The sequence below is a fragment of the Cebus imitator genome, unplaced genomic scaffold, assembly GCF_001604975.1.
Source record: "Cebus imitator isolate Cc_AM_T3 unplaced genomic scaffold, Cebus_imitator-1.0 Scaffold231, whole genome shotgun sequence".
Lineage (NCBI taxonomy): Eukaryota > Metazoa > Chordata > Mammalia > Primates > Cebidae > Cebus > Cebus imitator.
Window position 1 is genome coordinate 2,299,924 of NW_016107546.1, and position 12,149 is coordinate 2,312,072.

The following is a 12,149-nucleotide window of genomic DNA, read 5'->3' on the forward strand; positions in this document are numbered from 1 at the left end:
AAATATTTATTATATGGCTTTTTGTAGATAGCTTGACTATCCCTGCTCAAGACTTTTAAGAAATAAAAAGCAGATTTTGTCGAGAGCGAGATAAGTTTACACACACACACACACACACAAATTCACACACGTGTGTATGTATATAAAACACTCAAGTATATCTGAAGGGTGTTTTATGGAAAGCTTTGGGATGTTAGTTGTAACATGAAAATGTTTTTAAAATTTTAAGAATGTTTTTAAAATTTTAAGAAAGTAATTCCATTGATTTAGACATACAAAAAAGTATACATATATATATATATGTTTTTTTTTTTAATTGAGACAGGGTCTGTGTCACACAGGCTTGAGTGCTATGGCGGCATCTCAGCTCACTGCAACCTCCGCCTCCCTGGTTCAAGTGATCCACCTACCTCAGTCTCCAGAGTAGCTGGGACCGTAGGTGCATACCACCATACCCAGCTATTTTTTCGTATTTTTAGTAGAGACAGGATTTCGCCATGTTGCTCGAGCTGGTCTCCAGCTTCTGAGCTCAAGCGATCCACCCACCTTAGCCTCCCAAAGTGCTGGGATGACAGGCATGAGCCACCACACCTGGCCATAAAAAATATTTTTTGAACCCCTACTTTGTTCGGGACATTCTACAACATTGTACAAGGTGTTCACATAGGACATCTCATGTGGCCTTTGCAGGTTTTTGCAAGAGGTGGTGTTATCCTTAATGATACAGTTAATTCTCAGAAAAGATTATTTGTCCGGATACTTAGTGGCAGAGCCTGCATTCTTGGACTCTCTGACTCTGCATCCCTCACGCTGGTTGTGGACGGGTCGGGTGGGGAGTTGTTTGCCCTTTATGCTTCTGTTTAGAGACTAGAATGAATGATAAACCAAGGGCCCGTACCTCAGAGAGTCCTTTAAGCAGTAAAGAAAAGTTGAGGGTTATGACTCTTTCATCTGTTCTTTTTTTAAATATGTATATTAATCTAAGAGGCTTTCCAATTGACTTTTGGACTAAAACATGTTGATTCCGATTTTCTGGCTAAGAGTGGTGATTGTAGTAAAGTGTCTGGGGTGTGGAGACTATAGGCATAATGTAAAGAGAGCTGCCTAGGATTGGAACTCCACACTCATATTTTTTACTACTCTTAAATCTGTAGAAGAAGTCCATACTTGTGAGAGCCAAATGGATAAAATCTCTTTCTTTTTTTTTTCCCCAAGATGGTGCTGCTCTGTCACCCAGGCTGGAATGCAGTGGTGCCATCACGGCACACTGCATGTAGCCTCGATCTCCTGGGCTCAAGCAATCCTTCCACCCCACTCAGCCAAGTAGCTGGGACTATAGGTGCTCAACACCGTACCTAGTTAATTTTTTGTAGTTTTTGTAGAGACGGGGTTTTACTATGTTGCTCAGGCTGGCCTCAAACTCCTGATCTCAGGCCTTCCACCTACCTCAGCCTTCCAAAGTGTTGGGATTACAGGCATGAGCCATTGCACCCAGCCAGATATATATATATATTTTTTCTGAGATGGAGTCTAACTCTTGTTTCCCTGGCTGGAGTGCAATGGCATGATCTCACCTCACTGAAACCTCTGCCTCCCAAGTTCAAGCAATTCTCCTGCTTCAGCCTCCTAAGTAGCTGGGATTACAGCCATATGCCACCGCACCCGGCTAATTTTTCCATTTTTAGTGGAGACAGAGTTTCACCATGTTGGCCAGGCTGGTCTCAAATTTCTGACATCAGGTAACCTCAGGTGATCTGCCTGCCTCAGCCTCCCAGAGTGCTGGGATTATAGGCATGGGCCACTTTGCCCAGCCCCATATGTATTTTAAATGTATGCAATGATAGTAATGCTATCCTGTGAATAAAAGAGATTTGTTCAGCAAATGAAACACTTGGTGTACTATTCCAAAATGACAGCATAGCAAAATAAATGGTCTTATTTTATTTATTAACCTAATAGTTTTCGTGTGTACATCTTTTCCCTCAGTACCCCAAATCAGAAAACTTGAAGTAAAAAGCTAGAAATACTTTTCCTCTGTATTTTCGTTTCTGGTTCATTAAGTCTTCATTAAATTCCACTGGAGAAAAAACTGGTATAGTTTTTTTTTTGAGATGGAGTCTTACTCTGTCCCCCAGGCTGGAGTGTATTGTCACGTTCGCGGCTCACTGCAACCTCTCCCTCCTGGGTTCAAGCAATTCTCATGCCTCAGCCACTAGAGTAGCTGGGATTATAGGCGTGCACTATCACACACAGCTGTCTTTTATATTTTTAGTGAAGACAGGGTCTTACCATGTTGGCCAGGCTGGTCTCAAACTCCTGACCTCAAGTAGTCCACCCGCCTTGGCTTCCCAAGTGCTGGGATTACAGGTGTGAGCCACTGAGCCAGGCCTGAGTTTAAAGATAAGATTCTTTTTTTTTTTTTTTTCCATTTTTTTTTTCTTTTTGTTTCTGAAAAGCTGTAAAGATAAGATTCTTAAAGTTCTTAAATGGATGCGTTGACTAAATGGGATTATTTGGTTTTATAGGAATTCTTTTCAAAGAAGTCAGATTGTTCTTTATTCATGTTTGGCTCCCATAATAAGAAGCGGCCAAATAATCTAGTCATAGGTAAGTATAATTTACTTTTTAATGTTTTCACTAAGAGTCAACTGGTTAGTAGCAGTGAATTTGTATGGGTCTGCCGCAGCTTGGTTCTTGCCTCTTCAGAGAAAGAACTCATCCAAGGGGCATAGGCAGAGTGAGAGACTGAAGCAAGTTTTTTTTTTTTTTTTTTTGAGACGGAGTCTCACTCTGTCACCCAGGCTGGAGCGCAGTGGCGTGATCTTGGCTTACTGCAACTTCCGTGAGGCAAGTATTTGAACAGGAGTGAAAGTTTATTAAAAAGTTTTAGAGCAGGGGCTGGGCATGGTGGCGCATGCCTGTAATCCCAGCACTTTGGGAGGCTGAGGCCAGGAGTTTGGGACCAGCCTGGCCAATGTGGCAAAACCCCGCCTCAACTAAAAGTACAAAAATTAGCCAGGCATGGTAGCGCACGCCTGTAGTCCCAGCTACTCAGGAGGCTGAGGCATGAGAATCGCTTGAACCTGGGAGGCAGAGGTTGCATTGAGCCAAGATCCCACCACGGTACTCCAGCCTGGGTGACAGAGTGAGACCCTGTCTCAAGGAAAAGAAAAGTTATAGAGCAGGAACCAAAGGAAGAGTGCCAAGCAGGCAACTTGAGAGATTCAAATGTGCTATTTGGCCTTTGTGCTGTTTGGCATTATATGTTGGTATGCTTCAGGGATTTGTTGTCTCTCCTCCCTTGATTTTTCTTTTTTTTTTCTTTTCTTCTGAGACAGAGTCTTGCTCTGCTCGTTTGCCCAGACTGGAGTGCAATGGCTCAATCTCAGTTCATCGCAACCTCCACCTCCTGAGTTCAAGCAATTCTCCTGCCTCAGCCTCTTGAGTAGCTGGGACTACAGGCACCCGCCACCACACCCAACTAATTTTTGTATTTTTAGTAGAGACAGGATTCACCATGTTGCCCAGGGTGCTATCGAACTCCTAACCTCAAGTGACCCACTCGCCTTGGCCTCCCAAAGTGCTGAGATTACAGGTGTGAACCCTCATGCCTGGCCTCCTTTGATTTTTCCTTGGGACAAGCTGTCTGCCTGCACAGTGGCCTGCCAGCACTTGGGAGGGGCCACATGCACAGTGTGTTACTAGAGTGGTATGGATGCTCATATGAAGCATAGATCAAGGTCATATACCTGTTAAAGTCTGCCATTTTGCCTCCTAGTTTGCATGTTTGAGCCCACTCACTCAACTCCTGAGATCTTACTGGGAAATTGCTAATCACTAGCCTCAGGCGTTTTCTATTTCTTGGGAGCCTGCCTTTCCCTGGCACTAGCTGCAACCAATTGTTATTTTAGAGAGTTTAGCAACTGATCATCACCTGATGGTCGCCTATCACTTGATGGTTGCCTGACATTCCTGGTTGGGGTGGGGTGAGTGGGCAGCCTCTCCTGTCTTGCACATGTCTGCCTATCGATTGTAACAAGATCTGTGACTCAGATTAACTGATGGTGTTGAGGAATCAGGAGTAATCAATAAGCTGTAAACTAGTTTGGTGGGGTCTTTGTGCTTTCAACCTTGCGACAGAAAAAAAATTTTTAGTGATGGCTGATCACTAGTAGCTTGGGATTGTAGCTCCCAGTGAAAGCGCAGAGAATGAGAGGATGCCACACTTTCAGATGAATTTTTGTTGCTCATGCACCAGGAGATTCCCAGCGGAGGAGCCCCACGGGTCGCCAGCCCGACTCTTGTGGCCATCGAGGCGGTTTTGCCTTGGTGCGGAGGTTCTTGGTGCAGAGTCAGAAAAGCATCATCAATCTTAACGCCGCTGTTTTAGCCGGCACAGTGGGTTGCTCAGATTCTGGCACTGGGAATCAACAAGTTGGACGTCCACTCAGAAACCCAATTATAAAGACGGGGATCACAGTTCCTCATCATCAACGGAACAAGGCCTGATGGAGAACAAGTGTATTCCATTAACAGAAGCAGGCTTCAAAAGGTGGATGATAAGAAACTTCTGTGAGTTAAAAGAACTTGTTCTAACCCAATGCAAAGAAACTAATAACTTTGAAAAAAGGTTTGATGAAATGCTAACAAGAATACACAATTTAGAGAGGAATATAAGTGACCTAATGGAGCTGAAAAACTCAACACGAGAACTTCGCGAAGTACAGCTAGTGCCTGACTTACGACCACAATTGGTTCTGACACACCGGTCATAACACAATTTGGTCTTAAGTTGAGTAGGCTATATGCACACGGAGATGGTAGTGTTACCGGAAGCTGGTCCGCACTGTCGTACGCCCAGCTGGGCAACGTTTGCACTGCCAGACGCGGAGCAGTCGTGGATAGCTATTGTGGTCGTAAAGTCGAATGGTCGTAAGTTGCATAGGTCGTAAGTTGATCAATACCTGTATGCACAAGTTTTAACAGCCTAATTGATCAAGCAGAAGAAAAGATATCAGAGGTCGAAGACCAACTTAATGAAATAAAATGAGAAGACAAGATTAGAGAAAAAAGGATAAAAAGGAATGAGCAAAGTCTCCAAGAAATACGGGACTATGTGAAAAGACCTAATCTACATTTGATAGGTGTACCTGAATGTGACGAAGAGAATGAATCCAAGCTGGAAAATACACTTCAGGATATTATTCAGGAAAACTTTCCCAACCTAGCAAGGCAGGACAATATTCAACTCCTGGAAATACAGAGAACACCACAAAGATATTCCTCAAGAAGACCGACCTCAAGGCACATAATCGTCAGATTCACCAGGTTTGAAATGAAGGAGAAAATACTAAGGGCAGCCAGAGAGAAAGGTCAGGTTACCCACAAAGGGAAGCCTATTAGACTCAGCAGATCTCTCAGCAGAAACCCTACAAGCCAGAAGAGAGTGGGGGCCAATATTCAACATCCTTAAAGAAAAGAACTTTTAACCCAGAATTTCACATCCAGCCAAACTAAGCTTCATAAGTGAAGGAAAAATAAAATCTTTTGTGAACAAGCAAGCACTCGGAGATTTCATCACCACCAGGCCTGCTTTACAAGAGCTTCTAAAAGAAGCACTACACATAGAAAGGAACAACCAGTATCAGCCTTTCTAAAAAATACCGAAAAGTAAAGAGCATCAACATAATGAAGAATTTACATCAACTAATGGGCAAAACAGCCAGCTTACATTAAATGGCAGTATTAAACTCAAATGTATTATTATTAATTCTAAATTTAAATCGACTAAATCTCCCAATCCAAAGACACAGACAGGCAAATTGGATAAAAAGCCAAAACCCATCAGCATGTTGCATCCAGACCCATCTCACATGCAAGGATACACGAAGACTCAAAACAAAGGGATGGAGAAAGATTTACCAACCAAATGGAGAGCAAAAATAAATAAATAAATAAAAAGCAGGAGTTGCGATTTTTGCCTCTGATAAAATAGACTTTAAAGCAACAAAGATCAAATGAAGCAAAGCAGGACATTACATAATAATAAAAGGATCAATGCAACAAGAAGAGCTAAAGATCCTAAATATATACGCACCCAATACAGGAATACCCAGATATATAAGACTTATAAGGAGACTTAGGCTCCCACACAATAATAGTGGGAGACTTCAACATCAATATTAGATCAATTAGACAGAAAATTAACAACGATATCCAGGACTTGAACTCAGATCTGGAACAAGTAAACTTAATTAACATTTATAGAACTCTCCACTTTAAATACACAAAATACACACTGTTATCAGTACCACATCATGGCTGCTTGTTTGTTATTTTCTTCCCTCATTTTTTTCATGTCTCCATTATTAAGCACAATTATAGGCACACCCATTTTTAGATTGCATTCTAGCCTGGGCAATAAAGCAATACCCCCGTTCTCTCTCCCTCTTCCTCTTTCTTCTTCTCCTTCATTCTTTTTTTCATTATTCTTTTTCTTTTCTTTCTTTCTTTTTTTTTTTAAATAAGAAAAAAATAGTATAAAATTAGAACACTTTATAAAAAAAAATTTTTTTTTAGATCAGGCTGGGCATGGCTGGGCACAGTGGCTCATGCTTGTAATCCCAGCACTTTGGGAGGCCGAGTCCAGCTTGACCAACATGGAGAAACCCTGTCTCTGTTAAAAATATAAATTAGCCAGGCATGTTAGTACACACCTGTAATCCCAGTTACATGGGAGGCTGAGACAGGAGAATTGTTTGAACCCGGGAGTCGAAGGTTGTGGTGAGCCGATATCATGCCATTGCATTCTAGCCTGGTCAACGGGGCGAGACTTCATCTCAAAAAAAAAAAAAAAAAATTCTATATCAGTCTGCAAGTAAAGCATGGGGCATATAAATAAGACCCTACCAATACAGTGAAGTGCCACAAGTAAGAAAGAATAATGAAAAGATTCCTTGGTAATTCATGTTTTAGAATGCCATTGCCTTCTGTCTCTGTCAGAATTGAGTTCTGGTTTGAACAGGAAGTGTGGCCTCTTCGGGCTCTCAGAATCCCTGCCTATTTAGTTGTAGATGCAGCACCATTACCTTGTGCTTGCATTGAATGTCTCTGATCTCCCACACAGCATGGATCCACTGGAATTGGTGGAAAAAGTTACCCTAAGTTGTAGATTTTTTTAAATATGAAATGTATATGTACTAAATCAATATTAGAGTTAGAAAAAAAAAAAGTGTATTTGACCCACAAAAATTAACCCTTGTGTAGTATCTATTGCATAAATAGATTTGAAAAAGAACCTTTGCCTCGGTGTATTGAGATTGAGCCTGGCATGCTCACTGGCTTAGGCAAGCCCTTTACCTTCTGTGGGCTGTCATTGATTCTTCTATAAAATAAAGGGGTTGGGCTAAGTAATATGTAAGATCCTTTCCATGATTAACATCGTACAATCAATAAGTAGAGTTGAAAATGTAAGAAAGTGGGATATGTTTGGGGGGATGTAGAGAGAAAGAAAAGAGGCAGATAGTGGGACATTTTGAACACACAGATCCTGTGGGTACATGTAAGGCGGCTCTTTGGGAAAAAAAATACATGCTTAAAAATACATTTTCCTTCCAGGTCGTATGTATGACTACCATGTGCTGGATATGATTGAATTAGGTATTGAGAATTTTGTCTCTCTAAAAGACATTAAGGTAAGATACTGATCATAGAAATGAAAATATTTTGTAATGCTTCTCTTGGCCAGTAGTGACATCTTGTGGTGAAGAGTACTGATAGAGTATTGTAGATCAAGAGCTTTGTGTTTTTGTTTTTTTGCTTGTTTGGGTTTTTTTTTTTTTTTGAAACTGAGTGTTGCCCAGGCTGGCATGCAATGGTGTGATCTCAGCTCACTGCAGCCTCCACCTCCCGGGTTCAAGCAATTCTCCTGCCTTAGCCTCCCGACTAGCTGGGATTACAGGTGCCTGCCACCATACCTGGCTAATTTTTTTTTTTTTAAGTAGAGACAGGGTTTCACCATGTTGGCCATACTGGTCTCGAACTCCTGACCTTCTGATCTGCCCGCCATGGCCTCCCAAAATGCTGGGATTACAAGCATGAGCCACCACGCGTGGCCAAATTCTGTTTTTATTTTGATATGCTCTAGGATAAAAATACAATTTTAGACTGGGTGTGGTGGCTTACGCCTATAATCCCAGCACTCTTTGGGAGGCTGAGGTGGGCGGATCACGAGGTCAAGAGAGCGATACCATCCTGGCCAACATGGTGAAACCCCGTCTCTGCTAAAAATACAAAAATTAGCGAGGTGCACTGGTGCACACCTGTAGTCCCAGCTACTTGGGAGGCTAAGGTGGAAGAATCGCTTGAACCCAGAAGACGGAGGTTGCAGTGAGCCAAGATTGCACCACTGTGCTCCAGCCTGGCAACAGAGCAAGATTGCATCTCAAAAAGAAAAAAAAATGCAATTTTATTTTACCTTTCTTTTAAAAAGAGGAATATATTTGTAGTGCATAGCAACATATGTTGACCTTGTGGCTGTTAGACTTCAGACTGTGGTTACTAATTCTTGTCTAGGCCATGGTTTAAAGTTTTTTTTTTGCTTTTTTGAAAAGTTTGATTATTATTTATTTATTTTTTTAGACGGGGTCTCACTTTGTCTCCCAGGCTGGAGAGCAATGGCATGAACTTGGCTTACTTCAGCCTCAGCCTCCTGGGCTCAAGCAATCCCCTCTCACCTCAGCCTCAAAGTAGCTGGGACTATAGCTACATGCCAGCACGTACAGCTAATTTTTTTATATTTTTGTTGTAGAGACAGCGTTTTGCCATGTTTCCCAGGCTGGTCTCAAATTCCTGAGCTCAAGGGATCTCTCTGCCTGGTGTGAGCCAGAGCACCCCAGGCCTATAGGTTAAATGCTGTCCTCTTCCTCTGAATTATCACAGCACCTGTTTTATGGAACCTGAGAAAAACCTGCAGAATTTTCAAATTGAGCCCTGTTCTAAACCCAGGAAAGTCTTTACTGATAGATACTATAGTATTTGGTTGCTAACCACCAAATGGCAGCTCAGTTCACCCTTGGGGAGTTGTGTCTTTGCGTTGTCTTTGTTTTAGTGGTATTATGAAATAGAAAGTAGTAAATAGTAGTAAAAATACTCTTAGAAAGGTGGGAAGAGTGTTCTAACTCAGCTCCTAGGTATAAATTGCTTCTAACTCAGCTCCTAGGTACAAACTCAGAACTCTGCTTCAGGCTTAATCTATCCCATCAGATACATTATTTTACCTAGACCTCACAGCCATTTGGATAAGGCCTAAATAATTTTCTTTTTTGTATAGATTTGGAGATTGAGGCCCATATATGAGAAAAACACATATGGTCAGTGTAACCAAGATTAGGACTCTAGGGCTTTGAGAGAAGTGATATTTTTGTTTGTAATAGAAAGTTATGTAACTGCTCTCAGTTTATGGGTTTTTGAGGCTCATGGTCTAGTAGAAAGAATTACAGCAAAAATATATAATCACTCTTTGCCCAGCCTGACTTTAAGAAGAAGATGTGCTTTCCAGGTTGGGTAGAATTCCTGTATTAAGTAACTTTATCCTGTGAGTTTGGAATAAAAGGTGTTTACCAGATCCCCATTTAGTGAGTCACTGCAGTGTCCTGCTCTACAGGCAGAGCAGTGGTCTGAAATTGGATTTAGAGGCAGAACACTTGGATTTGAGGCCTATGTTGGCTATTCAAGTGACATCTAGTGCTGTGACATGTCAGTGGCTTCCTTGACCTTCAGTTGCAATCACATATAAAATAAGTATAACACCACCAAATGAGATAATATATGTGAAAATGTTTATCAGTAAAGATAATATGTTGTAAAGTATTTTGTAAAGTACATAAACTGTGATGCTTGATTGCAATGGAAGCCCTCATACTATTTTTCTTTCTTTCTTTTTTTTTTTTTTTCGAGACAGGGTCTTACTCTGTCACCCTGGCTGGGAAACAGTAGTACAGTCTCAGTTCAGTACAGCCTTTACCTCCTGGGCTCAGGCAATCCTCCCACCTCAGCCTCCCAGGTAGCTGGGACTATAGGTGCATGCCACCTTGCCTGGCTAATTTTTTTGGTAAGATAAGCTCTCACTATGTTGCTCAGTCTGGTTTCAAACTCCTGAGCTCAAGAGATCTTCCTGCCTCAGCCTTCCAAAGTGCTGGGGTAACCAGCTGTCATATTATTGTAGTGTCTCTTTGGGGCCATCCAGAAATCCCTGGAGATGACCAGCAAAACTCCATTTTACCTTTACCACTGCCACTGGCTCATCATTAGCTTAGTGGGAGTGGGAGGGAGTGCTAGCTGATGAGCACATGCCAGCCCCTCTACTTTTTCCATTTCACTTCCAAATACCAGTCACTGTGCGCTTCTGAATTGGACCCTAGGCCAGGCTCTCACAGCCTCACCTCTCCAAAAACCTTTTTTTTTTGAGATGGAGTTTTCCTCTTGTTGCCCAGGTCGGAGTGCAGTGGTGCAATCTCAGCTCACTGCAACCTGTGCCTCCCAGGTTCAGGCGATTCTCCTGCCTCAACCTCCTAAATACCTGGGACTGCAGGCGTGCACCACCACGCCAGCTAATTTTTGTATTTTTAGTAGAGACAGGGTTTCACCATGATAGTGAGGCTGGTCTCGAACTCCTGACCTCAGGTGATCCTCATGCCCCGGCCTCCCAAAGTGTGGGGATTACAGGCATGAGCCACTGTGCCCTGTCGAGGCTTCATTTCTTAATAAAAAAAAAGTTTTTGGAATATTGTATGATTAAAAAAATTTTTTTATTTGTTATGAGACAGAGCCTTGCTCTCTTGCCCAGGGCAGAGTGCAGTGGCATCACAGCTCAGTGTAGCCTTGATCTCCTGGACTCAAACAATCCTCCTACCTTAGCCCCCTGAGTAGCTGGGACCATGGGTATGTACCACCACAGATGGCTAATTTATAAATTTTTTGTAGAGATGGGGGTTTCACTATGTTGTCTAGCTGGTTTCGAACTCCTGGGGTCAAGTGATCCTCCCAGCTTAGCCTTCCAAAGTGTTGGGATTATAGGTGTGAGCCACCGTGCCCAACCAGCTCATCTGTTGTAGTCTCCTACCTAGTTCAGGGTTTTCATGATGTGCATGAGACTAGTATTTTTTAAAAATAGAATAGATTAAAAAATATCAGTGCTGTATTAAGTATTGGGGTTTTTCTCTAGAGATAGGATCTTGCTTTGTTGCTAGACTGGAGTGCAGTGGTGCTATCTTGGCTCACTGCAACCTCCACCAGCGGGCTTCAAGTGGTTCTCTTGCCTCAGCCTCCTAAGTAGCTGGGATTACAGACATGTGCCACCACACCTGGCTAATTTTTGTATTTTTAGTAGAGACAGGGTTTTACCATGTTGGCCAGTTTGGTCTTGAACTCCTCACCTAAAATTATCTACCCACCTCAGCCTCTCAAAGTGCTGGGATTACAGGTGTGAGCCACTGTGCCCACCCAAGTATTATTTCACATAACTTGTGTTTATTTGTATTTTAGTGTTGACAACTTCAAAATATTTCGGGTGACAACTTCAAAATTTTTTCAAAATTACTAAACATTATGGTCAGGATGGTTTGAAAGCCAAAAGTTGTTGTTGATGATGCTTTTTGTTCCCTTCTGTACACCTAAATAGACCCCATAGACCGAGGGTCAGAATGGCATGGCTGGAAGCATGGAAGAGTTGTTAGATCTGGAAGGTCCTTTCAACTTCTCTGTCTGACAGATGTTAGGCACATCTCCATCTCCTAAGTATAGACAGTTAAGGTTCAGGGTTTGGAAGCAGAGAATGTCAACAAGAGTGGTCATAGTGAGCAGCAAAGCAACAGGTGACTTCTGGTCCTAGGGCGGAGGGTACTTGGTTTTTGTACTGTTTTGTTGCTGAATTTTGGATAGTCCTTGATTTTTTGTCAGAACAGAGAATTAATAGGAAGCTCAGACCAAAAGTCATTCACCTTCCTCTGTAAATTACTCCTTCAGTTAAAGAATTTTTTTTTTTTTTTTTTTTTGAGTCGGAGTTTCGCTCTTGTTACCCAGGCTGGAGTGCAATGGCGCGATCTCGGCTCACCGCAACCTCCGCCTCCTGGGTTCAGGCAATTCTCCTG

General features: G+C 42.2%; 1 protein-coding gene across 1 annotated transcript in view; it reads left to right on the forward strand.

Annotated features, from left to right (window-relative positions):
- RPF2 (ribosome production factor 2 homolog) overlaps positions 1-12,149 on the forward strand; it is a 47,644-nt gene that overhangs the window by 13,931 nt on the left and 21,564 nt on the right. The window contains exons 5-6 of the mRNA XM_017497445.2: positions 2,526-2,607; positions 7,618-7,694. Of these exons, the coding sequence (XP_017352934.1) occupies positions 2,526-2,607; positions 7,618-7,694 (159 nt within the window). The remainder of the gene's footprint in view (positions 1-2,525; positions 2,608-7,617; positions 7,695-12,149) is intronic.